Source organism: Hirundo rustica, chromosome 9 (genome assembly GCF_015227805.2).
Source record: "Hirundo rustica isolate bHirRus1 chromosome 9, bHirRus1.pri.v3, whole genome shotgun sequence".
In the NCBI taxonomy this organism is placed as follows: Eukaryota; Metazoa; Chordata; class Aves; order Passeriformes; family Hirundinidae; genus Hirundo; species Hirundo rustica.
In genome coordinates, this window is record NC_053458.1 from 6,269,184 (window position 1) to 6,297,065 (window position 27,882).

Genomic DNA, 27,882 nt, shown 5'->3' on the forward strand with positions numbered 1-27,882 from the left:
TATCACATTAAGTGGCAGCAAATCTCATGGAAAAAATAAGTTAATATATCAAATAAAACTCAGAAATATTCACAAGTGACTGAGTAAAGCAAAGCTTGCAGAAGAGTCAGATTAAACAAGAGGCTGTAATTCTCTATTTGCTCTAAAATTTCCTTAACAAGGACAAAGTCTGATTTTTGCTTATATGAAAATGGTCATAAAATATGTAAGAAAACACAGAATGTTGTTTGCTTCAGTTCCTGTAAACTAATCAGGTTGGATGATGACTCTTCCTGTAAGTGGGAGCACTGCTGAATACTATGCATGAAACCCTGTTCCTCCCTTCATAAACAGCTCGACCTTTGCCTATGTATCAGTGCAGAAAAATAAGTATTGACTTATTCACAAATTACTTTTTAGGCACTGGATTCCCAGAAATATATTTGTATAACAGCATTTAGAAGCAAATGAATGTGTTAATAGCCAGTTTTCCTTTCATTTTATGGCCTTAAAGATACTTTGATCTTATAAAATTGTGTTTGTCACCTCAGTTCTGTTGCTCACTTCCTATCTCTTCTTCTAAAATGAATTTTTGCCATCAATTCAATATGCCCCTTTTCATTTTATTTCAGACTGCCAATTAAGATGTTTCTGAATATTTTATCAAACAAACAGGTTCCCTATAAGATGCTGACTTGTTCTCAGGAGGTTTTTTTTAATGTCTTTCCAAAATGAAGTGGTTTTGGATGTGGTACAGTTTGTTCACATGTCAAACGTGGATATTTTGATTCTGTCATTCCCCAGAACAGTAAAGAGAGAAAATAAATCAGATGTTTTATCTGATTGTACTTTGATCAGGTTTTTCTCTGTTCTCAAAAAGAACAGCGTGGAGCTTCACTTGCTCCACAAAAAGCATTTTTAGCTCTGAAAACATTTTAAAAATATCTCAGGAAAGCCAGACCCAACAGTTAGAGTTCTGCTAATCTTACAGAAAGACTCTCTCTCCTTTACCATGGTGATAAATGACCATTTAGGATCTCCTGGTATTTAATCTCCACTACATTAACTGGGAAAAACTTATGAGTAGGAGCCAAAATGGGACAACATTTCACTTGCCATAATACTCCTATCACTGCCCATCACTGACATACGTGGGTGATGGAAAATGTCTGTAATTGTGCTTCTGGGTTCATCCTGATACATGGCAATCTAGGAAATACTGGCCCTGTGTCAGCTTTCCCATCAGGGAATTTTGCTGGGTTGGAAGTATAAATTGAAACTAAAAATGTCAGTGATTAAGTTCATGGTGGCCATGGAAGGCTAGAGGCCGTGGGAGGGCTTGTGGGTTTTAACAGAAAAGGCAGAAAAGGTTGTGGGCAAACGAGAAAGTAATGCTGCCTTCCTTGTGTGATACTCTTGCTACAGGCAGAGGATGTTGCAGATTGTTCTGAACATTGAGTGATTCAAGAAAACAATACAACTGTGAAAACCCAAAAGTTAGATTTCAACAGTTTTCCAGCTCCTTTATTACCTTCTCAAATTATACTGCAGAGATCCTGTGGGAGATCTCTAAGGAAAAGTCTGAGGAAGGCATTCTTCAAAATAATTTACCATTTAGTTTCCTCAGCGTGGTAGAAACTGGATGGAGCTGTTCTGCCTTCCCTCAGTCTTTCCATTTATAGAAAGTACCCAATAACATATAAACCTTTTTGAAATGTTTGGGAGACTTCTCTGTGCTCCAAGGGAGCTGGTGCTCTCAATATTTATGATATGTACCCAAAATGATTTCTCTCTTTTAGTGTCTCCAGTGCAAAATCATTACATTGCCAGAAATAAATTAAGCCTAACTTGTGGGGGGAAAAAAAAACTTGGATTCCATCATGTGTTTCATATTGTACTATTATGAAAATGGTATATTAAATTCAAATACTTCAGTTGTACCATTAGATGTTGTCATTATGTGGTTGGCTAATTGATAGGTTATTCAAATGAACATTATAATTTTAGACTTCTTAGAAGCATCCATGTGAAGAATTTCCAAACTTCAGAGACGTAAACTGGGTGTTAGGAAGGAAAAACATGTACTGAGAATATTTCCTAATGCATGTCACTGAAAAATCATTACATAACTGCCGTGTGCATTCCAGGACTTGGTGCAGTCTATTTTTAATACCTGGTATGAAAGAACTTCCTGCTACTTTTTCTCTTTGAAAGCTGCTTTGTGGTTCATTAGATCATGTTGTCAGACCAAGTTTTCTGCTATCCTTAAACCTCAAATTTTCCTGCCTTTTTTTTTTTTTTTTTTTTTTTTTTCCCCCTCCCCCTAAGGAAAGGAAAACTGTATCAGAAGGAAGAATGTGCTGAGCATAAGATACCTTGGAGAGTAAGGTACATTGTGTAAGTGTTGCAGTGGTCCCAGAACCAAACACTGTCAGGTCAGGCCTAGTATTAAACCCTAAAAGAAATCTAAACACAATAAACACATGCCTATTTAAGAAAGGCAAAATAATTTGTATGCCAAACAACAGCACCTAGCATAAATTTTCAACTTTCTGTTTATTAAAACAGATTTGGGTTGTTTTTTTTTTTTTTTTTAATTAGAGTAGCTTTAATTTCATATTGATCTCCAGTGTTATTACAGGTCACCATTTTGACCATAATTTGGATAATGGTCATCATTAACACAAAGCATTTTGTTTAAATGCAATGAAAAATTTTCTAACACAAATATCTTGCTGTGCAAGATATTTCAGAATATTTCAACTGCAGAGAAGGTTTACAGCATTAGTGTAGTTTTGCTGTTAAAATCCTGGACAGACTGATAGAGATGAGATGGCCACCAGGACCAACATTTTCACCTCCTCTGACTTCCTGCAAAACAAAGGCCATAGGACTTCCTGAATTAATTTCTTTTCAAGCAAGAGCATATCTTTTAGGCAATGGTACAGCCAAGTGACAGAGAACCCATTAAATCTGCTTAAAAGTATTAATTTTATAGACAAAAAGTGTTTGTACTTGCAAATCAACAGGCAGTTCATTAGAAAGGGTTTCTGTGACTCTTACTTTCATCCCTAGCAGAGGGATGACAATTTTTGGTGCCAAGCAGCGCTCGGTGGTAATTGCTGTAACTCTTGCTGTGAACCTGCTCTGGAAGTGTCTGGCAGGGAAGCAGTGGAAGGTGTCAGGAGCAGGGCTGGAGCACGTCACACCTCCGCTGCCCTCCCTGCCACCACCGGTGCTGTGGAACCTTTCAGCGCGGGGAGCAGCTCCTGAGCTGCCTCAGCTTCCACGGAAGGCAAAGAGGCAACTGTGGGAGATGTGGAGCACTTTGGGGGGCTGTTAGATGATGCTGTCCCTGGGGCTTGTGATGGTACACTGCAGTGATGAGGATATTTAGGAACCCCAAAGCTAATAAAATATGTGGACTTTCCTTTCTGTTGCTTTGATATTATCCCACCAGAAGCAATTCCTTTCCCCCTTCGCTCTGCTGTCTCTGTAAAATTTCATCTTCACAGAATACTTTCGGATCATTTATTTATGCACTTTTGTAGACCTTTCAAGTTGGTTTTGTGGCCAAAGAGAATAGTGCAGTCCTCAACCGTAGTGCTCCCAGTCTCAGTTGGGCACACTCCCCTCTCCCTCTTCACATCAGAGCACTCTGGATTTATTTTCCTTTATTTTAATTTTCATTTTCTGAGGAAATATCTTCACCCAAAAAGGTGAAATCTGACTGAATTCTACTTATTTCAACAAAGTTTTTGTTCAGAAATTATTGCAAGTCACTTAAAAGCCTTCCACTGCTCTGCTTAACCTTGTCCAGCACTTCATAATAACATCTTGTTTTCAGTTGCTTTTCACTGTTTGGGCTGGTATTTTCCAAGCCAAGCATCTGCCTCAGGTTTAATTTTTGGCAGTTGCCAGCTAAACCACTGTAGTAATTTTCAAGACCAAGGTTAAAAAAATATTTTGCCCATATTAAAAAATAATAATCTGGTTGCTTCATTCAGAAGTGTTGGTATCCCCATTACAGAAGGGATTTGAAATGCAACACCATCACTGGTCTACTTTCATCCATGCACCTCTTAAGCAGCAGCTTGGAATTTGGCAACACTACTGCTGTGGTTTCACAGATGTGCATCCAAACATTAAAAAAAAAAGGTAAAATACTAAAAAAAAATTTAAAAAAAATCTCAGTATGCATATAATTAGTTAAGAATCATTCAGTTTTGTCATATTGCTGGATTTTCCAAAGGCCAGCCCAAGCTGATGGAGCACACTCAGTGTTCAGGGGCACAGTCTGTGCCCCAGGCAGGGGGGGCCACGAGTGCTGGGATCCTGAGAGATCTGGGTGCCTCTCCTGTGTGCACCACCTCCCTTTCTCCTGCTGCTGCTGCTGAGAAAAGGAGGATGGGTCACAAAGATGAAAGGTTTGGGAAGAGGCCTGCAACCGGGGAGTAGAAAGTGAGAGGAAGGAGGAGATGAAGACAGTAACTACTGCTGATCAGTAATAATTCTCCTAGGACATCGTGAACAGAAATCAGTTGTGGAAGCAGTTCTGCAGGACTAGGAAAAAAAAAAGATTATGCACATTTGCATAAAGAGATTCTGCTATGCCATGAGAAGAGGTACTGGGTAAGGAGATTAATAAGCATGGTGGAGAAAAAGGTCAGATACCAGAGGAAATAATTAGGAAAAAATAAAAGAGGGTGGGTGTGCAGCTGAAGCAAGGCAAACTGGGAGATGAAAATAGATTGTGAAGTGTGTAAGAAGGCAGGAGCCAGGGAGTGGAGAGATGGGTAAAGTGTGGAAGAGAAAGAGCTGGGAGTTACCTTAAAACAGCACAGAGGAGAAAGAGAAGGCAGGAGCCAGGCAGAAGAAAGAGCATCAAGGGAAAGAAGGGGTGTGAGTACAGACTGAACTCTGAAAATAGGCTGATCTTCTGAGTCAGACATAGATGCAAATTGTGATTTATCTGTAATGGTATAGGAACAGGAATCAGGTATGACTAACATCTATAGCCACATTTTCTTTCCTTGTTAGAGATCTTTATCGCATATTCTGGATCTCTTGAGCCAGAGCCATGGAGTTAAGGTGACCGCATGTCATTATCTGTTTATTTTTCAGGCTTCCTCTCTCTGATTTTGTTAACAAACATTCAAGTGCCTAAAATGCAATATACGGCTTTTTTTTTTTTTTAACCACAGTAAAAAGCATTTCTGCTAAATACATTTGAAAATGCTGCGAGTAATTTGGAACTGGTAGGTAGGGCTGCCAGCAGTGTCTCTCACTGGCAGAGCAAAGCAAGGCCTCACACTCAGCTTGATGGCCTTTCCCTGTCGGCGTTTGTCCTCTACCAGGGCTCGCTCCATCCCCATTACAGCGTGTGTAATTCATCACAGGGGTCAGCAGCCAGGAGCACTGCCCGGAGATACAGGAGCGGAGGGTGGGAAAGGGCTGGGTGCTGCCCGCAGGCAAAGCAGAGGTGGAGGTCACTGAGCAGCAGGCAGGGAGGGGAGTGAGAGATGCCCTGCCCCATGGCACTGCTGGAGCTGCAGAGACACCGGTTCTACCCCTCCAGTGGCAAAACAGGGGCAAACATTGAAATCTGCCCCTACCGTGGTGATTCAGCTTGCAAGCATTTGCCATTTATGTTAAAGAAATTCCATTTTATTTTTATATAAATGGCAAACGCTTCCCCGCAAACAGCGTGTTTGGTCTGTCACATTTTCTGCAAGCTGAAGGCAAGCTTTGCAGAACGGAGCTTTACTTTCCTTTTGAGAATGAAAGCAGCACTGCTGTCAGATTGAGTTGTTGGTGTGTATCAGGTGATAGAAAAAATTATTCTGCACATGGTCTGACATTTTTTTATATATACTTGGGATCTGCAAGTGTTGATTTGCTATCTGTTTATCTGTTTGTCATACTGATAACTTAAATCCACAAACTACACTTCTTATAACAGCTCCTAGGGATAAAGTTGCTGTTACTGCTTGATTCCTCCTAAAGATTAAACAGAGCTAAAAGTTGGTACATTGACCTATTGCTTCTTGAGGCAGATCTCAGTTTAAATTCTGACCTACGTCCCAGCTAAAAAATGTGTTCAATCTCTTCTTAATTTGTAGTAGATACTTGTGTACATTACAAAATCGTCTCACAATTTGGCAAATTAAGTTGTCTGTGGTTAGCTCTGGAATTGCAGAGATATTGCAGTACACTGCAGCATTGCATAATGAGGTTCCCCAGACTTTCCTTACTCGAGTGAGTAACAGCAATTCTTATCTCTAGCGAGCATCAGATTCATCCCGTTTTTGAGAAAAGAATTAGTATCAAATATACCATGGGCATGTTATGCCTTGTGGCTGCAATGTTGTTTCAATTAACTTCCCTGAATATACCACAATGAAAAGTGTCAGCTTTTTGCCTCAGAGGCCTATAATTAGATTAAATGAATACTGTTAATTATCTACTACCTTCTTTACACAAAAACACAGTATGTTTCCATAAATTAAAATGCTCGTCCAGGAAGGAGATTGTTGTTCTCTGCAATGCATGTGTACAGTGCTGGATTGTATCAGATAAAGTGTAGCACAGCTCTTTGTCTACAGCCCTTCTTCTATAGGAGTTAAAACAAATTACATCTGAAAAATCCACAGACATCACACTATTTTAAAGCATACATGTTGGTGCAAGGAGGTGATGTTACTAAATGTTACAGCGCTCATGAAACAAATACACTTCTCTCTTTAACAGATGTTCTCTATAAAATTCTCTTAGAGAGATTAAATACAGCTTTGTTTGTGTACCTACAGTCACACCCTCAAGGACTATGTTATGTACAGAGAAAAAACTGCTTTTTCTAGCAGAGTGTACTTCTCCTTTCAGAAAAATTTTAAAAGTCCATTCTGTAGGGAGCATTTACAATTAACTTGGTTTCCAGGCCCGTGTATATTCCAGCTAGTGTGGACTAAAAATCTCCTCTGCCTGTTCTCCAGCATTACTAGATGCAAGCAAAAGTTCCTGACTGATCAATTCAGTCCCATCCTGGCATGCCTGATTTGGAAGTGCAGATTTTCAAATGGTGCTACGTCACCTCTAGGGTAACATATCTGAAGCAGAAAGTACTCTTTTTTGATTTGACAAAGTGTATCCCAATGTCCCTATTTCCATCAGAATAGATGTTAATAACTTCAGGCCTGAACATTCGATCCTCCCTCACCAGAAAATTACAATTAACTTTAGCAGAAGCCCTCATTCCGGCCTGCAATATACTCCGCATATAAATGTGATCTGTACCCAGGATTGCTCTTGTGTTTCGTTAAGGTCAAACCCTGAAAAGCTTTTGAATACTCGGTGTTCCTACAAGGCATCGCATTTTATTGTGGTTTGTGCTGTGCATCTTTCCCTTTAAATGTTCATTAGCTCCGTTTATAAAAGTGTTCATTAAAATATCATTGTGCTGGTAATAATCTTAATATCTAGGAGTGAAGAGGGCTGTGTTGCGATATAAATGCTGCCCCGTTTCCTGCTCTCAGGGTGTAACAGGAGAAAGAAAGACCATCTTGATAGGCACTATCTGCTGAAGGAAAACTTTCACAGGAGCTGTGAATCGACTTTAACCTTTTAGTGGCTGCACTGTGAAGAAAATGTTTCAAGCTTCCTGGCCAGAATTAGGCTTCTTTAATTTAAAGGATTCATAAATGCTGGTGGCCCTTATAATTACTGCCACAAATATCAGAAAACAGTGACAGAGGAACAAAGAAATGCAACTGGAAACATGGTTCAGTGGATGTGTACTTCCCTGAAAAGCTGATTATACTTTTGGCTGATTCAGTTTCTTTCAGAGGGAATTTACCCTTTCTGGCAGTTTGAGTCTGCTTGCACCAACGGCACAAAATCCATCTGGGGATGAGGAAATTGGCTCGGGGTCCTGTGTATGTCAAACTGAAATTTGCCACTGAGCTCTAAATTTTGTCTTTTAGCCCCTGAGTGCCCCTCGTTTTGTCAGATTCAGAAGCCATTTTAACACTAGTTTAAAAATAGAGCCATTTCATATGTGCTTTTGCAGGTGCCTTGCCCAATTCCCTGCTTTCCCTGCATGACTTATCTTGTAGGATAAGCACTAATCAAAGGTCAAGGTTATTCTGAAGTGTCCAGCATAGGAGAGTTCTCTTTCTCGTAGATCCTTAAGCTGAACTTCGCACAATTACAACTGATACTGTGGTGAAAGGTAATTCAAACAGGGAAAAAAGTACAAAATGACAAGCAGGAACCTTTGGCACTGTAAAATGTCCCTGGTGGTTTGTACTTAGTGCTTCTTCAAAACGCAGAAGCCATTTTACCACTCAGAGTCATGGCAGAAGTGAAATTTTTTTTTTCTTTTTCTTTTTTTTTTTTTCCCGAGTAGGGCTCTGTAAATTAGGGCTGCAGAGCCAGGCTTGGCACATCTGGCTCTCAGAAATGTGTCATGTACTTTACATCCGAAGATAATTTTCTCGCCCCTGTGACACAGAAGCCAAGAAGCGTGGATTTTTCCTCCCCCCGTCTGGCCTGTCTGATTTTAAAATGTACCACAAGGTCATGAAAAGCTCCGGCTGGGAGATACACCTTGCTACCCATTTTTTTTAAGGAAACCTGGAGACAAACCTGCTTGGTTTTTTGCCTTCTACGTGTGCTGCGGTGGGAGAAGATGCTTCTGCATCGCTGGACGCGGGGCTGGGGGAAGAGAGCCCGCTCCCGCCCGGCAGCGGCCGCAAAGATGTGTTAGAAACATCCCCCCGGCAAAGACGTGGGTCCCTTCTCTGTACTCACTGCGGCTGCGAAAGCACCGGAGTTTCGCTGAGGACACTCCAGTCCCGGCTGCGGGGAGAGGGAAGAAAGGGAGGGGGAAAAAGAGAAAGCGGGGAAAAAAAAAAAAAAAAAAAATTAGGGGCGCAGTGCAAGTTGCGGCGGCGGGGGAGAGGCGGCGGGGGCGACCGGGGTGTCCGAGCCCCGGGGCCGCGCAGCGCTGCCCGGCCGGCGGCCGCCCCGGGCCTGGCGGCGGGGGCCGGGACGCAGCGAAGCGGCGGAGGAAACTAAATAAATAAAATCAGACTGTTATTTAAGGCGCGTAAATTTAAAATTATTTGGACAGGAAGAGCAAGGGGAGCGGAGCCGCAGGAGCCAAAGTAACGGTTTCGGAGCCGGGCGCGGCCCCCCCGCCCCGCGGCCCCGCGCCCCGGCGCTCCCCGGGGGCCGCCCGACCTGCCCGCACCTCGGCCGGCGCGACCCTCCCTCCTCCCCGGGGACCCCGGCAGAGCCCTCCGGGAGCACCGACATTTTGAGTGCCTGTGTGCTGGGGCAGGCTGTGCTGAGAGCCGGTGAGAAATCTTTCTTTCTCTCTCCGTCCTTCTTCCTTCTCCCCCCCAGCCTTTTTTTTTTTTCCCCTCCCCCCCCCCCCCCCCCCCCCCCATGCACAGGGTAACAGTCCCCACGCATAAATGCAAAAGCTTTCCTCTCCTCGCTTTTTCGAGGGAATTTGAGCACTTTAGTCAGGAGATAATAACGTCTGGCTGCTTCTGGCTGCCCAGTGAATTCCCAGGTACGTTTGTGGAAGAAACCCTTTTCTTTCTTTTAGAAGATGAAAAGTGATAGTTTTCTACTGCATTAACTCTTTCTTCATGTGAACAATGCAAGACACTTCCCAGGGAGCTAACATCTTACCCCGCCATGGAATAAACCATTGATTCCATTCCTCTCCCCACACTGAAAGCTGGGAAGAAAGTATTTTCCTGTACTTAAATGTGCAGTGGCTTATTGCACTGCAGAATTCACCTTCAAATACCTTCTCATTCACCCTCCCCCGGCTAAGGGCAGGGCAGTGCCAGGGTTAGCCCTGCACCTCTGCCCCTCTCTGCCCAGCACCCACAGATCGGGCATTTCACCCTCTCATGCTGCTGCCACAGATGAAACCCTCTTCGTTCCCTGTAGGATCCCTTTGGGATCTGCCCCTTTCCAAAAGGAGTTCAGCAGCCCCCGCCGTTGTTCCGAGGATAATTTAGAAACAAAGGTCAAGTGTAACAGCTTTGCTCATCCGTGTAACTGAAATAGGGGAGAGGGCTGTTGCCCCACAGTTGTGTCCTCACACAGCCTGGTCACTGTGAATCCTGGTACAGCTGCATTTTATGCTCCATTTCTTCACATTTTTCTGCGCTTGCTGTATTTGTTTCTATTTATACCTCTCGTCTCGATGCTGCGCTGTTTGCTGCCGATTCCTGGGCTGCTGCAGGGCGATCTCTGCTCCTGCCTGGAGACTTACTTGGCGGTTGGTTTATGTCTCAATGAAAGTTCTCAAAAATCTTTTGAGATTCACACGCTGCAGTTTTGCATCTCTGGGTAAATATGATTGTCGAGATTTTCAGGAATACGCGAATTTTTGAAACTGGACTTTTTGATGCTGCCAAAATACTGGGGGGAAAAGTGCCAAAGCAATTTCTGAAACCACATGCGATATTACAATCCTTTTTAGGTGTCAAGATTCTCTGTTAATGAGGCTTGCTTTGTATTATTTTCTCCTCGCTCAGTAAATACAAAGACTTCGGGAGGAAAGCCCTTCCCCAGCAGCCAGGCACCTTTTGCCACAGACAAACCCTGTGAGGTGCGTGTAACCCACCAGCTGACTGATGCCTTTGGTTTCCCAGAGGCTCTTTGCAGTAACTATTAACTTCCTGGGATAATAGAGAGCAATTTTTACTTTCCAAGTATCTAACTAGGAACTTCAATTGATCATCTTGTTTCCGATAAACTGAGGGGCTTACAGAGAAAGCGCAGCAGTGAAATCAGATAAAATGCACCTTTAAACCAGACAATCGCCCGTGACTCAGCCGCCGAGGCTTTGGGCATGGCCGGGGGGTGCGTGCTTCGTCCTGGCTTTAACCCTGAACTCCTGGCAAGCAATAAAAGCCGCTATTTCTGACTAGGCGGGGCATTTTTCTCGGAAGAGAAGTTGTTCTATTAAGCCACTGCTTAAACTTCGCCTTGGCGTAAATTAAATGCTGATGAAGTTCCAAACGGGCTTGGAATGAATTTTTTTTTAAGTAGCACAGGTGAAAAAAAACCCCAAAAAACAACCCAAACAAAACCAACCAAAAAAAAAAAAAAAAACCCAACCAAACCAACAAACGTGAGAAAGCTGGTTATTACCTTCTGGTGTAGCACGGAATTCCTCTTTGTGAGAGGAATGGAGAAGGGAAAGGCTTGGAGCATCCTCCAGGATATGAGGAAAGGAAGATGGAGAGCAACACAGCGATTTGGGTCACTTCGCCTCGGGGACCTGTGGATTACGTTGCTTGGTTTAATATTTCGGGTTCTTTAGTGCTCTTTCTACCCGGAATTTTGGGGGTTATTTCCCCAATGATGCTTCCTATGTGCTGTGCTGCTCCGATTAATGATCATGCGCACAAATTTTCGTATTTCACAGAGGTTTTTAATCAGAACACAGCAGTGTGACAGAGCTTATAGTAAATGTGACAGACAGTTTCAGCAAATTATTTTTTTTTACTCGAAAAATGTAGTAACTGATTTTGTGGGGCTAATTAAAATAATAATAATAAAAAAGAAAGTTAAAAACTAAACTAATATATTACCTCTCCTCTTTTAAGTGCTATTTAAAGTAGTATTCATTTTGCACTGATTTAAAACCTTCTATTTTTCACGACTGAAATTTAGACTATTCAAAATTAAGCACTTTAAACTGCCCATCTGCCCAACAAGTAGGTCCTGTACAAATGTTAAAAGTTCCATAATAGACTTTTCCCTACACGGTGCTGAGCATCGTTAGCTCCTGTTGAGGCTGGAGAGGCAAATGAGTTTCAGTCTGGTGAATACTCTCAACTGTGTTGCAATTGAAATTTTCCAATGGTTAAATTGTGCTTTAGGTGCAAGCAATAACTTAACTTCACAAATATCGAAAGTGCTGCTTCCTAAATGTCACCGTATTCAAATATTCTTGTTTTGTGAGATGTTGTCATTAAAATGGTTTATTTCCAGACAAAACAGAATAGTTGGTGGAAAGCAAATATTACTAGGAGAACGTCTAAACTGCAATGAGCAGATGAAGTGACCAGAAGTCTTGTATTGCAGCCTTCATGTCCTCTTGCTTTTCACAATGGTTCTCTGCTGCTTGTTGTGAAACTAGACAAAACATCTTCTGCAGTGCACAGTAAACACGAACTACCAAACTGAGCTGTTTAAAACCTCTGGCAATCGAAGAAACACCACTTATACTGTTTCTAGTAACTAAATTCAAAACCAGATCGGTGAAAGTTTAAATACACAAAGAGGAAAAGTGTCATCTACATTTAGAAAGTAAGTGACCTAGTTCTACAAGCTCTTGTTAGTGACAAAATGCAGTTACTGCCTAAAGCATCTAAACGCCATCCACTGTCCTCAGGCCACGCAGCCTTTGACTTCCAGCTCTGCCTGTGCAGGGGCTGCAAGTGACCCTTTATTAAAAGGATGTTTTTATCTAAAACAAGACTTCAGACTCTGGAGCCTGAACAAAAAAGGGGTGGGGGGAGTGAGGAGAAGGGAGGGCTGCGTCGAGAGGTGGGAGAAATCACAGTAAACTATTTCCTTCTTTAAAAGTCGAGCAATATTAAGCGTGTGAATAGTAGCTGTTGTATTAATGACTTCATACGAATGACCTAAAGTGAATTGTAAAAGTTGATACTGGAAAACTAGATATGAGCAACCAACATACACACGGATGAGCCTGGGAGTACGGTGTAAAGTGAAAGGTATAGGAAACTGCTGGGAGCATGGATTTAAAACGTTTCTCTTATCTAAAAACCCACCTCTGGAATTTCTTGAGACTTACACTACCAGCTGTTCCGGAGGAAAAAAAAAATAAAAAAAAAAAAGAGCAATGTAGCAACAAATGTTGGTAAAAAGGAGGGAAACACCCCAAGAAGTCTGCACGCCCTCACGTCCAAGGGAGACCCCGTCCTGGCGGGGTTCAGTCCATGCTGGGGGGGAGGGAGCTGCTGGCCTCCAGGAGCTCCACCACGGCTGCCCTCCGGTAGAGCTTGGCCAGGTCGTAGGCGGTGGCCCCCCGCTTGTTCTGGTGGCCCACCTTGCACTCGGAGCGCGCCAGCAGCAGCTCCACCACCCGCACGTGCCCCTCCTGGGCCGCCAAGTGCAGGGGCAGGTTGCCGTCGTTGTCCTCGATGTTAACGTCGGCTTTGAACTCCAGCAGAGTCTGCAAAGTGTCCAGAAACCCCTCCCTGGCTACGTCGTGGATGACAGCGAAGCCGGTACTGTCTTTCAGGTTGGGGTTCGCCCCGTTACTGAGCAGCCGCCGGGCGATTTCGGGGTTCCCGAGTTTCATCACCTACGGAAGAGAGAGGAGAATCGGACACGGAGGGTGGGGGTTTGCTCCAGCACTGCCTCCCGTCCTCGCTTCTCAGCCCTGGCTTTCGTCAGAGTCCAGTTCTCATTTCAAACAGGCAGAGGAGACTCGCTATAAAAGTGACACACCAGAACATCTAGTTTTTAATGTATTTGTTACTGAACTCGGTGAAATTGTGCAAGATGTTATCACTTCGGTGGTCATAGCTTTCTGCCTCGGAGACATTAATGCCTGAAATAGCATAGAATGGGATATAATTTTTTTTTTTTTTTTCTCCCCTAATGAGGGTCATCTCAGTTTCTTAACATAAAAATTAAGTAGAGTTCGGTTTTATTTGCCTAAGTATTGAGACACCTCTGCATTACTGTTTAATCTTGTTAAACAGCAAATATAGGGTCTCTGAGGAACAGATATTTTACCTCAGCAACACTAAATGTAGAATGTGTTTTTACAAGCTTTCAGGTGTTTACATTGTCTGTGCATTATCATAAAACAAATATTTGGACTGTACCATAGCTCTATCTGTTGAGAAACATAAATGCTAAAAAAAATTCTTCTCCCCAATATTTGTGTTTCCTTAAGTCACCTAAATAGGAAAAGTCAAAAGGAATGTTTCTAAGTTACAGAAGTTCTCTTCTAAAAATTAGTATATTATATTATACTTTCATAATCTCTCTATAAGTAAACTGTGGTTATGTTTTGGTGTAGCACATCCCTTAAAAAAATACAACAACAACAACAATTGGATTTTTCTGACTGTTTCTCTCAGGGAAAGAAAAAAAAAAAAAAGAAAAAAGAAAAAAAAAAAAAAGGAAAAAAAGCTTCTTTCAATTTTCTCAATTGCACCATAAAACTATCATAATTAGAACACAAATCTCTCTTATTTGTAACTTAATCGCTTACACCGATTTCCTTGTAATTCCTCATATTTTTTTTGCACACTTTCCAAAAATGAACACTAATGTATAATGTGTAATCTCTAACCTATAGGCAGTATTTTCCTGTCCTTGTAACTAGTCTCAGTGTAAGTATAAAATTCAAAAAAACCCCTAACTTTTTTCTATTTCCTTAGAGAGAGATTCACACATGGATTTGAAAATCTTGGTTTAAAAAAAAAAAAAAACCAAACCAGCATGAACGAGCATTACACTGCAATAGATTCAGCATAAGGTACAATTTCTACAGGGGTTTGCTGAAAATCTCTCCTGACGAAAAATAGATATTAAGTTTTTTTAAGAAAAGCAAGCTATAATAAATATATTTATGTACAGCATTTGAAGTGTAAAGCAGCCCAGCACATTATAACCACAGACAGGAGCAAAAATGCAGATAAGACAGGCTGGGATTCAGGGAGAGAGATCTCAGTGTGCCCTAAGGCTTCCAGCTCCCGACTTCCAGCCACTTCTTTCACTTCTGACGAGAGATGGAAGCGATGTAAAAGAAAACAAGATCATTGTGATCTCTCTTTGTTTAGTAAAACCCGGACATTTTGATCTCTTTTTGAGAGCCCAGGCTGTATTATTTGTGAATTCAAAACATATATTTGTGTTAAGTGGGAGTTGTCAGTGTTCAGGCCAGAGGACTGAAGGCTTCAGTTAAAGATGCGAGGGGGGGGGAAAATCCTACAAAAGGTGGTGTTTTTTTGGCCGTGGGCTACAACTGAACAGCAAATGCCCCCTATATTTTACAAAGTTATATTTGGGGGGAGGGAGGCGAAGAAGGAGAAAAGCATTAATTGAGTAAGTCTGACGAAGAGCATAAGGGCAGGAGATGTATTTGAGGCCTGCATAGGTACACCTCACCAGAAGCAAAAAGGACAGAGCAAGACAAGCCAAGCAGTTGTTTAATTAAACATAAATGCAGAGGAAAAATATAAATTCACTGACATTAATATAGAAGCATTCTCTCCGTTGTAACTGAGAGAGAGATTACAGAGAGATTATCTCACAGTGCAGAGTGCACTGACAGAGAAGTCTTTCGAGCGTGGCCAGGCACCCACAGCACATTTCAGGATGATACATATTGAAAATAAGTCGACAGATTCTCCTGTTTTGATTTTTGTTGTGGTTCATTAGCTCAGTTGTTATTATGCACCCCTAAGAAGTATCGTTAGGCACGGATGCATGTTTAATATAACTGGGTGCTATGTAATTGTGTAAAATATACCTTAATTCAGGATATGGACAGCTAACTGCTTTTAGAAAAAAATATCCAGCATTCCAGCAGGACAAATCGGTTTTCAGCCCTTGTCCTGAGGATAAATCAACTAGCTAAATGTTTCCTGCTTTCTTAAAGAATTTAGCTTGTCTAAGTTTTTAATTTAAACACTTTCACTCTCTTAAAAGTTACTGCAAGTGCCTGCACTGCCATGCGATGCCCTATTTAGGTGTTAACAGGACAACGAGGAGCTCACAGATCTCTCTAGCTTCAGCAAAATTATCAAAAAGGGTCATTCCTGCATTATCAGCAAGATGTGCTTATTTTCCAGCTCAGACATTTTGATGCTAAACCAAAAAGCTGTAAATATCTCGAGTACATTCACAGGTTCTATGCTGTTCAAAAATCCACTTTCAGAAATTATTACCATGGTTTTGGGGGAAGAGGGGTTAAAAAACGATTTTAGTAATGTATGAAATGAAAAAGACCTATAGCTCCACATTGCACTACTTCCACATTGCATTACGTATAACTTAAATACAAATAATCACATTTATTTTCCCTCTGGATTTATAAATCACATATTTTCACTATTTGGTAGGTATTCTAGCCTTTTTGCTATCATTATCTGATAATATTAAAAGCAAAATCTTCCATCAGCTCCAAAATCTTCCATCAGCTCCAGTTGGATAAGTTCCAAATCCTGTCTGCACAACTACACGGTTAAAAATTAGGACACAGCACCCTATACGATCAGAAAGGAAATAACTGGAAGCAATGCCCTGCCAGCCGATCTGAAAAAAGCAAATTTTAAAGTCTTAAATATGAATGAAAAAGCAAGTGATTCAGCTGGGACTCTGGCTCGCAAAGCTAGCTCTTAATGTACATCGGAGGTACTCGGTTCTGAGCAGCATGCTTCCCAGAGAGAAAGGTCATTCCCACAAACAGAGTAAAAAGGAAAAGTACCATCCACAGCAGACCCCAGAACCCAGACAAGCCACGTTTTAAAAGCACATTGCAGAAAAAAAAAAAAAAAAAAAAAAAAAGAAAGAAAAAAAAGAAAAAGAAAAAAAAGAAAAGAAAAGAAAAGAAAAAGAACAAAAAGAAAATAATAAAAAAAAGAAAATAAAAAAGTAAGAAAAAAAGTACAAATCCTAAGCTTCAGAGAACAGAACATTTTTGTTTACAGACCTGCTATGAAATCCTGCACACCTAAGCTGATTTCTTTTCATCTCAAGTCTCTCATTCCTTGCCTCCTCCCCACGAAATTACAAAATATTAGCAAACTCGTAGCCCGTTTGACATTGAGGGTGATCCCCGATTGAAAGAATGGTTTTGACCAGTTTTATTTCAAGTACGTCATTTTAGGGAGTTGGAGCCACTAAAGTTGGCTAAAATATGGCATCCAACGAGTTTGAAAAACCACTCGAATTTCATCCACCAGCCTGCTTAAAACGTTGTCTTTTTTGGAAACCCGGGTCACGTAGGTACCAGTGATGAAATATTTTCTCCCTCTCTGGATACCAACCTGCAGCGCAGTCCTCCCAAATCCATTTTGTGCATTGACGTTTACATTCTTTTGCAACAAATTAGTAAGTTGCACTAGGTCCCCCTTGGCAGCCGCGGACGCCAGCTCGTTCCCAGAAGGCTCGGCCATTCTTTAGGGTGACTGACGATCGGAAAAAAGATGAGATTTTTTTTTTTTTTTTTTTTTTTTTTTTTTTTTTTTTTTTAACCAGGCATGGCATCGGAGACTGACAGAAGGATTGGGATGGTTAATCTTCTGGAGTAAGACCTTGTAGTAAATACTCGTAAAAAACCTCCTTGCCAAGAGCCCGCCCCTAACTCACACGTGATTACTGCAGCTCCACTTGAAGGAAGATTTCTTTGCTTCCACATATAGAGTGACTCTTATTAAAAAGACTTTGACCGCTTTCGCGGGGGGGAAATAGATTAGCAGCTATGCAATATATTGTATATGTTATAGGTAACATATATACACGTACACCGGAGACTCACTCAGACCTCAGATCTTGGAAGAAGAAGACAACCCACCCTGTTCACAGTCGGTTTCTGAAACTTAGCAGCAGCAACAGCTCCGAGGAAAGCTCTCCTGTAGCACTGTGCATCCAACTCCCTCTCGGGATGCCCCCTTCATCCCACTCCGTCGCCTTAGTCCGGGCCCAGCAGGGAAGGCAAGGACGAGCCGCGCCCGCGGAGGGCCGGGCGCGGCGGCGGCGGCTGTCCCGGCGCCCAGCTCACTCCCTCGGTGCTCTCGCTCCCCGCAGCAGCAGCAGCAGCAGCAGCTTCACTCCCGCGGCCCCGCGCAGCCTCCGCGCAGCGGGCGGGCGCGATCCCGGCCGGCGGCCGCCCCCGGCGGCGGCCGCTCCGGAGCATCCAGGAGAGCGGCGGGCGGGGCGGGGGGGCTGCCGCGAACCGCCGCCCGCGCTCAGGGCGTGGAGGAGCCGCTGCACAGAGCCGTGTCCGCCGCCGTCCACCGGGGTCTCTCCGCCGGGGTCTCTCCGCCGGGGTCCCGCTGCCGCTGTCCGAGCGCTCCCCGGGACAGGCGCTGCTCCCGCCGCGGCCGCGGGGCGAGCTCCTGGCGGGGGCAGGGGCTGCGCTGGTGCCGCCGCTGCCCCGGCCCGGCCGCGCTCGCAGCCGCACTGACAGCCCCGCTCGCCTCCTCTTCCAACTTCGCGAAATAAAGCTGCACTTGCCGGTCCGCGGCCGCCGCCTCCGCCCGCGGCTTTGCGCTCCCCCTTTTTTAAGCACAAACAATCGCTACTTCTGTTTCCTAAGGACACGAAGCCGGTTTCTCTCTCCCTTTCCACCCCCCCCCTCTGCCCCCCCCCCTGCGGCCGCTTCTTTTTTTTTTTTTTTTTTTTTTTCAACCTCATCAGCTTTTTTTGAAAAGAAAAAAAATTTGAGCGCTTTTTGAGTTGAAACACCCGCCCACATTTTAACGGCAGAGATTTAAGGAGGCGCGGCGGAGTTCGGGCAGGAAGGCCTGCAGCGGCTCCCGCCCGCCCCTCGCCCGGCCCCGCCGCGCTCCGGCCGCCGCCGCTCCGCGCCGCCCGGTGCCGTCCCCTCGCCGCGCAGCCCGGGCACGGCACTGCCCCGCCACAGCCAGCACGGCCCGGCTGCTTTTAGGAGCAGCGCTGCTGAGGCCTTGCGGGCGGGGGTGGGGGAAATGAAAGGAAAAGGAGGTTGTAGCAGCGGGAGCCGCCGCGCCCCGGCGGGAGGAGCGGGATCGGGGGAGCTCGGCGGGCGGGAGGGCGGCCTCTGCCGCGGCGCTGCCCGGAGCTTCTTCCCTGCGGTCTCCACCTGCCCGCGGGGGGAGCGGAGCCGGCTCCGGTGCCGGTCCCCGCTCCTTCGCCCTCGCTCGGCACCCCGCGGGCAGCGGCTCCGCGCTCGGGGCCACCCCGGCAGCGGCGCGGGTTCCTGTCTCATGCTGAGGACAAGGTCAAGGATGAAGGGTCAATGTCAAGTTGTCTTAACGGTGGAAGGCGACCGTCCACGGCAGCACTCCCTGCTTCCCGCGTTTCTGGTGTCCTTGATTGATTTGAAAGTGCCATTTTGAGGGGGAGCCGCGCCCGGGCACCAAGAAGACGCGAGGACTTCGCTTTTCCTTCGCGGGGCGAAGAAGTGAGGATGGTACAGGACGGGGATGTCACCGCCGCTCTGCCTAACAGTGTTTAGTGTCTTAAAGTGCTTTAATGGCTGGATTGCTTTAGGTTTCAGGGACCCTCGGAGGACTGAATTCTGCCGAGCCAACCCTCCGAGAGGTAAGCAGCAATGTCATGGCTCCCTGATAAGCACACGTAACCCATCGCTCGCAGGGGCAATCTGCACGTCTCTTTTCTGCGTGGACGCCACGGGAAAGTGATTTTGAATGTAAACAGGCGTGAGGCAGCTCGGGGAGGTGCGTTAGGGAGGGAAGCTGTGGTAGTTCGAGCTCCTCCAGCACTGCCCTGCGGGGGGAACCTGCCGCTGGCGGCCGGGCAGGGGCCGGAGGTGGCCGGGGCCTGGGTCGGGGCCACCGCCGTCGAACAGAGCCGGTTCCACAGCAGTGAATCTGCGGCCGAACGAAGCCAGACTTCGGTATCTGGCTCTCCTCTCAGCTTCGGTTGCTTTTTGCTTTGCGATTGTATTTTTCCTGTACTGCTTCCCCCGTCCACGCTTGTTTGTGAATATTGCAAAGGTGACAAGTGTGAGCTGCACGAAGCAGGGAAAACAACTTTGCTCAGTTTATCAACTGACCCCCCACTCCCATTCCCACTAAAGGAGAGAAAAAAATACGTGATTGTTTCAGGGCCTCATTGTGATAATTCTCGTCCAGAAGCAATATTGCTTTTATTCCACTATTTTTTTTTCATTTTTTCAATAGCAAAAATATAAATTATAACTTTCCTCAAAGTTAGCTCTAGAAATATATGTATGCAAGTAGAATCTGTTTATTCAAATACAGTCACTTTTCTGCATAAAGAGGGAATTTATATGTAAAACTTGGATTATTCAGTCAGATGGCTTATAAATTACTTATTTTGTGGCTAATTACTGCCTAAAATCCACAGGCTTTGGTAGCGTTCCCTGTTGCTAACTTAGTGCAGAATTAGATCTGCAAATATTACAAGAGTCTCACACTATTTTTTGTTGGTTTACAGTTCAGAATAAAGCTTCTATCCTCTGTTAATCATGCCACATTGCAAAAATGATTAAGTAAAGTGTAGCTGGAGTGCTGCAGGCCTCCTGCAAGTAAAGCTGCCTGGCCAGAAAATGCTGTCAAACTTCCTCTACCATGCAGGTCTGTCAGAAATCTTTGCAGAAAGCAGTTCGTTAGTCCTGATCATTTCCTCTCATGGGTGATAAAGATAATCCACTAAAATTGAGAGATTTGTCCCAATCGGCTCCAGAATCAGCAGAGAAAAACAAAACAAAACAAAAAACACCCAAAAAACCAAATAAACCCCAAACAACTTCTGGTGGGAGATGTTGTCACCGGGTATTATAAGGAGTAAAATAATCGGCTCCCTAATTTGTCTCTCACTCGCTGGAGGATAAAACCCACCTCAAATGGCTCTGAGAGGCTGTGAGAAGGCAAACAGAAACTTTAGCTGTGACTTGAACGTGAACTTCCTGCAATGTGGGGCACATGCAGCTTTTCACCTTTTCTTCATGTTCTGGATTGAATCCTTCCTGTTTTGATCTAATATAGATATCATTATTTAAAATATGAGTGTAATAGACATGAACGCCCGTGTAACTAATCTTGACAACGTACCTATAGCTTCAATTCGTGCCAGGAATTAATTGGCTTTAATCCAATTGCTAAAACTCGCTTTTCAGCCTTTATTATAGTTACTCTCTAGTAATGTGTGGGTGGATTTGTTTGTCATTTAGCACAGGCCGTCCCTGGCATTGCACCATACCTGGTACTTAGTACAGAACTGTCTGTAACATCAAACTGGGAAAAAAAAAAAGGTGCAGGTGTGAGGGCAATTAATTTATCATCCCTCCGGTCGGTGGTGGGGAACTCGCGTCAGTGGGCAATAAAAACCTTTCGGCAAGCCCTGCCAACATAAACTAGAGCAGGAACAGGGTAAAATGCAAAACCCCAACTTCTCTAACACCGTGGCTTCGCATCGTAAGTGGCGTTTCCGTGTGGCCTCAGCCCGCCCGGAGCGCCCCCGCCGCCAGACACCCAGCTCAGGCGCCCCGGAGCCCGAGCTCGCCAGCAGCGTCCACAACAGGCTCTAAACAATTCCCAGGGTTTCTCTTGGGATCACGGACCCTCCTGAAGGCACAGCTGAGCTTTCCCCGCGCCCCTCTCCGCACGCAGCCTTTGTCCGCCGGGCTCCCCCCGCAGCTCGCCCCGGGGCCAGCGGCGGCCGGGAGCTCGCCGAGTCCGCGAAACCCCCCTGCAGCCCTGGCGGATGGAAGAGAGAAACAATAAAGAACGCTGCTTCCTAAACCCGGCAAAATACATTGATTCAAAGGTATCAGAATGTAGCGTTTTTAGGTGACAGGAGGAGCTGCTTGATGCGTCTGTGACCTCAGCTACGACACTCACAGGACACTCTTAAAAAAAGCAGAGCAAAACATGTTGGACTAATTAGCAAGCTGGCGTCCAAATGGGTGTTTTATGTCGGTGCTAAGGGGGTACATGATCATCGGGTTGTAGGAGGCAGACTTACAAAGCATCAGTTACAGTTAGATTTGCGTTACTTAAAGCAGATTTATTTGCGGTATGTAATAGAATTGCATCTTACAGTGCTGGAGTGCTAAGCCTGAGCGAGGGCCGCGGTGCAGATCACGGTGTGCTGGCTCAGAAAAACCTGTGAAAAATGCGTTTCCTTCTTTTTGAGCCCAGTCGGAACGCGGGGGAAAAGCCTCCGCTCCGCCGAGCGGTGCGTGTCCTCCGGGCCTGCGGGGCACCGGGCGGGCACCGTGGCACGGAGGGGACGCGCACCGCGCCGGGATCGAGCCGCTGCATTCATCGAAACCAGCGCGCTGCCGGGGCGCGGACGGAGGGAAAGAGGGAGACGGGCAGGGACGGGAGGAAGGAGGGATGGAGGGATGGATGGATTGATGGTTGCCCCGCTCCCGCACAGAGAGGCGGGGCCGCTCCCCGCCCGGAAGCTGCACCGGCCCGCGTTTCCCCGCACCGCCCGGGGGCGGCTGCAGCCAGGTCCCCGCAGACCTGTTAGGCCGCAGCCGGCGGCGGAGCCCAGCCGAGACACCCCGCGCCGCCGCCGGGCCCGGGGAGCCGCCGAGCACCGGGACGGGACGTGAGGATGTGTCCGCCCCCGCGGCCGCGCTGCGGCAGCTCCGGCCGGGCGGGGCGCGGGCCGGGGTTCCGCGCTCCGCTCCGCTCCGGAGCCGCCCGGGCGCGGGGTCCGCGGTGCCGGCTCGGCGCGGTCCCGCCCCCGGCTCCGAGAGCGCTTGACAGGCGGGCAGTCACGTGGCGGCCGCAAAGCGCCTCTTTGCGACCTCAATGACAGGCAAAATGTGCGACACAGGCGCTGTGGAGGCAGGCGGGGAGCGGCGCTGCCTCCTCCTCCTCCTCCTTCTTCTCCTCCTCCTCCTCCTTCCCGGGCCAGCGGCTGAGGCAGCGCTGCCCGCTCCCGGCCCCGCGCCCGGCCCGCCGCTCTCCTGCCTCCTCCCCTCCTCGGCCCCGGGAGGGGCGGCCCGGGGGCGCCGCGGGAGCCCGAGCGCAGCGCGGCGCCTCCATGAGCTCCTGAGCTCCCACCCTGCCCCGTCCTCCCCGCGGCAGCGGCTCCAGGTGCGCGGGTCCGAGCAGAGCCGGGACGCAGCTGGCTGCAATGGCGTCCAACATGGACCGAGAAATGATATTGGCTGATTTCCAGGTAAATTTCAAGCCGCCGCCGCACAGCCGTGGCCTCTCGCTGCTTTTCTCTTTCTCCTCGTTGCTGTGCTGCTTGTTCTTTGTGGGGAGGTCCGGGGTGGTGGGTGTGAAGCCCACCCTCTGGAGCCTCCGCTCTCGCTTTCCTTCTTTTTTTATTTGTCAGAAATGGGGATGGTGTGCCCTCTTCTCTCAAGGTGCGTGAACAAAATGTCTTCTTTAACTTAGAGAGTTTCAGTTTTTAAATAATAATAAAAAGCTTTTTCATCCACTTTGCTTGTTCCTACCCTCTGCAACCACCCAGGCCCTGGGACAGCTGTGAGGCAGCTCACTTGGAAGAGGCAAATGCCAGGGGAGGATACAAAACTCACCAGTCCACATGATTTGTCACAGTGTTTGTAGTGAATCACTTGCTGGTGCTACAGATTAGTGCTCAACAGAGGTGTTTCCATTCCAGCATCAACACTAAACTTCATGGTTGCCTCAGCCTATGACTGTTGTGATGACGGTAAAACTCTTCCCACCCCATTCCAAACAACAGTGTGTTTGTGTAGAAGGGAGGAATGTGCTCTTCAGGGTTGTTTGTTACCTTTCCTTCTCTCTACAAGAGGGCTGTAATTTAACTTCAGACTTCTAAACTTTATCCCCAGAATAAAGTCTTTCTGTAAGTAAAAGTGATGTGTTTAGGAGCGTATATTGCTTCTTTATATTGCTTGTGTTTATATTGTTTTTCTAAGATCAAGTAAAAAAGTAGAGGATACCTGCATTTGAAACAGTGAGGGGAGCCTAACACAGCTGGGAAGGGAACCAGATAATAATTGAATATACTTCTTTTTTATATTTGCTTTTCAGCCCATCAGGTGTTTTTTGGTTTTTTTTTTGTTTTGTTTTTTTTTTGAGCTCTGTCCATTTGCAGTGGTTGTTCTTACATGGATAGACACCTAGGTATTCTTGGATTGATTTGTAAAACTGCCATCTGTATATTCAGCTTCTTAAAAGACTGTTTTCCAGCTGCTAGCAGTGAAACTATTTCATTTAGTTTAAAAGAAAAAAAAAAAAAAGTAATGCCTCCAATTCATTCTGTGTGTGTGTTTCTTTGGAGCTACAGGTAGGGTGACTGTAGTATGCACAGTAATTCCTGTATATGATGTAATGAAGCAATTTCTCTGTTGCAAAAAGTAGCTGGTATCTCACTGATGTAACTCATGGAGTTCCCACAGCTGATAACAGGGAACTGTCATCCCCTTCTGTACCCCAATATCTTACACCCATATTCATTAAAACGCTTACCCAATGTTACTATATTGATGCTACTTTGTTGTGCTTGGAGATGCTTCTGTGTATATAAGGGCTGACGTCCCAGTTTTAGGGCTGGGATTTCACAAAGGAGTTTTTTCCAGGAGCTGCACACTGTGTGAAAGGAAACTGGGACCCCAGTTCTGCATTGATACCACTGGGAACAGGTTCTTATGGGATCCCATGTTATTACCTGGACTTAAAATCAGGAATCCCAGATGATGAAAATAGTGGCTGGTGAAAGTAAAATTATTTGTATAATAGAATTTTCAATACAGGTTTATACTTTCCAGGCGTTTTATGCTATTTTGAAGTATTGTTGTGCTTGGATTTTGAAACCATTAATAAAAGCATAAGAGCAACTGCAGTGTGGTACCATGAAGACAAGTAAGTATCATTGCAAACTTGGAAGTGGGTGGTGGAGTCACAGAAACCAGTTTTAGATCAAGGGTGGATGACATAATGCATCTCAACCTAGGAAATATTTTGTCATATACCAATCCTTACTTAAAAAGAACCCAAACATTTTCCTCTTGTATTTCAGCAGACAGCTTTGTTTTTCTGCTTCATTGTATTTCTTTTAAAGATGATATCAAGTGTCTACCTGATTTTGAAGTACTGAACTGTTAATTGTCATGCTGTTAAAGCTTCAGGTTAGTAAAGGACAATGTCAGTCATTGTTAGGCCTTGTATCTTTAGACTGTTACAAAACAGTAAACGTTTTTGGGTCTTTTAAATACTTGGAATTTGCAACTCATTTACTAAGAATTTAAAATGGAGAATAAAACATTATTTGCAAAGTAATTCTGCATGATGTTCCCTTCCATGTTTTCTGTAAATTTTAATTAATAAATATGTTTCTCAGAGTTCTGCTGCCATCTTCTATGTTCATGCGAGGTATCTTGTTGAAGAATGTTACACACAGTGAAAATTTCAAAGGCAATTCTATGTAGTTTAGTTCAGCTACTGTTTGGTGAATTAAACTGAGAGGGGAACTTCCATCACCATTTCACCCTCACCTTTCCCAAGTCATGTTTAAGGGGAATAGACTAGAGGCCTTTAAACTTCTGAAACTTGAAAAGGTTTTTTCTCCCCATTAAAAAAAAAAATAAATTAATGAAATCATAATTGTGCTGATGCTTGATGCTTTTGTGGAGCTTTCATGGATTTATTTTGTATCTTCCAGAGTTATTAGGGATTTTGCCTTGGGTTTCAGCTAGAGCAGCAACTTATATTGCATTTGTTTTTTTCTTTTTTAGCTCTGATTGTAGTAACAGGTTATTTCTGCATTTGGAGGGACTAAAGAGAATTACTTTTTAAGACTTATTTTGCATATATATATATATACAAACACACATATACATATATATACACACATATACATGAACCCATGGAATTTTATGAAATATTTTAAGTATAGAGTAAGACACAGTGAGTGATCTACCAAAGTATTTTTGCATAATGTCTCAAAACAATTTAAGCCTGTTCTGTGTGGTTTATAATTATTTTCATTTCCTCTCCTTTTTAATGAGGCTACTGTGTGCTACCCAGGGAGCACAAAATACGTATTCATGCATGTGGGCTGTATAAGCAACCTGCCTAACTTTTCCTTCTTATGCCCACACTCAGGAAAGATTATGCAGAAGCTTTGCTTTGTACATGAGTGCTCTGATTGTTTTCAGCAGAAGTAGCTGATGTGGAGTTCAGCACACAAACAAGTTTGGGCATTTTTACTAAATGCAATTCAGAACTTCTCCACAAAGTGTCATTGGCATAAAGGAAAAACTCCATAGGAAAAAAAAAAACCACAACAGCTTGTGTTAGTAGCATAAATTCTTCACAAAGGTAGCTGCATGTGAATTGGTAAGAGTGATGCTGCAGCTATCGTCACATAGTGGGGGAAATAAGGGCATGTAATTTTATCCTGTTGTTTGTTTAACTGCAAAATGTTCTTCCATCTTCAGTGAGAGACTCAGGTGCTCACATGTTACAAACATGATCTCTTGCAGTTCGGGGGTCTACTTTTCACTATAAAGAAAAGAGGTTTTTTTTTCTTCTTTTTAAATTGTAAAATTTAGTTGCATAGAGATTCTTTTAATTGGCATAGCTTTATCTTCATTCCCAAAGTTTAACTTTGGCTATTGGCAGAAGTGTCAGATACTGATGTTTTTGCACACTAGCACTTTTGCTTTTGTTTTTACAGCTTCACTTAGGATTGCAACTAAAATTAGAAGAGTATCTTTTTGTCCTTCTAAGTTATGTCCTATAGGACCACTTTATTCATGCTGTGTGCTTGTCTTCACAACAATCCTAAATGTGGAGTGGGCCTAAGGGTTGCAGTATTGTGAGAATTGCCAGCTCCCGTGTGTCCGTATATTACAAGAATATCTGGCACATTGGAGCTTCAGGAGGAAATTTTTCAAAGAATTCACATTTTTCATTGACCAAATAAGTAAGTAACTCAGGATTTGGTCAGGTTGGGAGGATTTCAGAGTGAAATGACAGAACTCAAAAATTCTTGCTTTCATTGAGACAACAGATTTCTAGTATTCTTCTTCCCTCTTTCATCCATGTTCATGGTGAAATCAAGGTATGTGCTTTTTTTTTTCCTTTTCCAACTTATTAAAAATTGGATAATAGACTACTTTTGTGTGATTCACACACTTGTGTATAAAAATGTTGTTGTTTTTTTTTTTTTCCCAAATTTCAACTCTGTGTCAATCTCTTTCATAAAAAACACATTTGTGGGAGAGCAAGGGGGAATTGGGAAGAAAGAACCTCATTGCTATCATTTTCAGCAAAGTGAAAAAGCATGCTAAATGATTGTATTGTAAATTATAAAACTGACAGTTATACATCAGTTTACTATTTTTTGGTTTGTTTGTTTTTGGAGACGTAATTGTAATTCATTCTACTTGTTTCCTTCTGGAATGGTGAAAATTAAACTGGAGAATATTTTCACCTGGAGGTTAACACAGTGCTGTTAAATAACTGGCAAGATAAAGCTGATGTGGTTTTTTTTGTCTGGTTGGTCGGTTGTTTTTTGGTTTTTTTTTTTGCTCCTGTCTGCTTCAGCCCTGTAGAAGATTATCTCAGTTGTGAACAGTTTTCATGGTCCAACAGTCTGTGTGCAGAATTTACGTTTGTATTATTATTTTTTTAAAGGATGGGGAGAGAGCTTTGCTTTCTTCTGTGTTTGTTGTTGGCATGGTGGCTCAGGTTTCCTGTCATTTTAAGTTTTTGCCAGTATAAAGATTTGATGGATGGAAAAGGTAGGCTCATACAGGAATAGCTTCAAGTCAGTACCCTTGGTTCTGACCCTGGTTTGTCACTTAGGGTGGGGGCTGGAAAGTGTTTCAAACATTTCTGTAAGGATAAACCACTCACTGTGGGTTCTGAGCAAATCTCAATGTTCTTGCTTTCTTTGTAGGCTTTCAGTGGAGTGTTGGGGAATCTGGAGCAAGGTCCTCAACAAAAAGGAGTTGCTGAAGAGGGCTCCAGTCAAAGTTTAAACATAAGCTGGAGGACACTTTCCAAAGATTTAAAGTTCTTGGAGGCCTGAGTTTTCATCAGAAGGTCTCCCTAAATGTCTGGGTGTACATTTGTTCAGATCTGTCTGAGCTCAAACCTCAGTCTCACTCAAACCAGACCTCTCTTTTGAGTGGGCTCTCTGTAGACTGTGGAGTGCAGTGGGTGCTGAACT

At 44.3% G+C, this 27,882-nt stretch overlaps 2 protein-coding genes and 1 long non-coding RNA gene across 5 annotated transcripts in view; 1 reads left to right on the forward strand and 2 right to left on the reverse strand.

Moving 5' to 3' along the window:
• The window catches only part of LOC120756639 (uncharacterized), a 15,733-nt gene extending 6,017 nt beyond the window's left edge, over positions 1–9,716 (reverse strand). Inside the window, exons 1-2 of the long non-coding RNA XR_005702189.2 lie at positions 9,679–9,716; positions 8,788–8,835 (exon numbers count right to left, since the gene is read on the reverse strand). This is a non-coding gene — a long non-coding RNA (uncharacterized LOC120756639). The remainder of the gene's footprint in view (positions 1–8,787; positions 8,836–9,678) is intronic.
• A 1,702-nt stretch (positions 9,717–11,418) lies between these two features.
• Positions 11,419–17,794, reverse strand: CDKN2C (cyclin dependent kinase inhibitor 2C). Its single transcript, XM_040073593.2, has 3 exons — positions 17,576–17,794; positions 17,049–17,189; positions 11,419–13,345 (listed from the first exon to the last, which is right to left on the reverse strand). The coding sequence occupies exons 2-3, from the start codon at positions 17,175–17,177 to the stop codon at positions 12,971–12,973; spliced, it is 504 nt and encodes a 167-aa protein (XP_039929527.1). The 5' UTR covers positions 17,178–17,189; positions 17,576–17,794; the 3' UTR covers positions 11,419–12,970.
• Positions 17,795–18,837: 1,043 nt separating this feature from the next.
• The window catches only part of FAF1 (Fas associated factor 1), a 155,200-nt gene continuing 146,155 nt past the window's right edge, over positions 18,838–27,882 (forward strand). The window contains exons 1-2 of one of the 3 annotated variants that reach the window (XM_040072650.2): positions 18,838–19,174; positions 19,255–19,305. In XM_040072650.2, the coding sequence (XP_039928584.1) occupies positions 19,172–19,174; positions 19,255–19,305 (54 nt within the window). In that variant the 5' untranslated portion in view covers positions 18,838–19,171. Of the gene's footprint in view, positions 19,175–19,254; positions 19,306–22,715; positions 22,888–23,172; positions 23,392–27,882 lie in introns of those variants that run through there. The other 2 variants (XM_040072651.2, XM_040072654.2) reach the window with 2 other exon arrangements.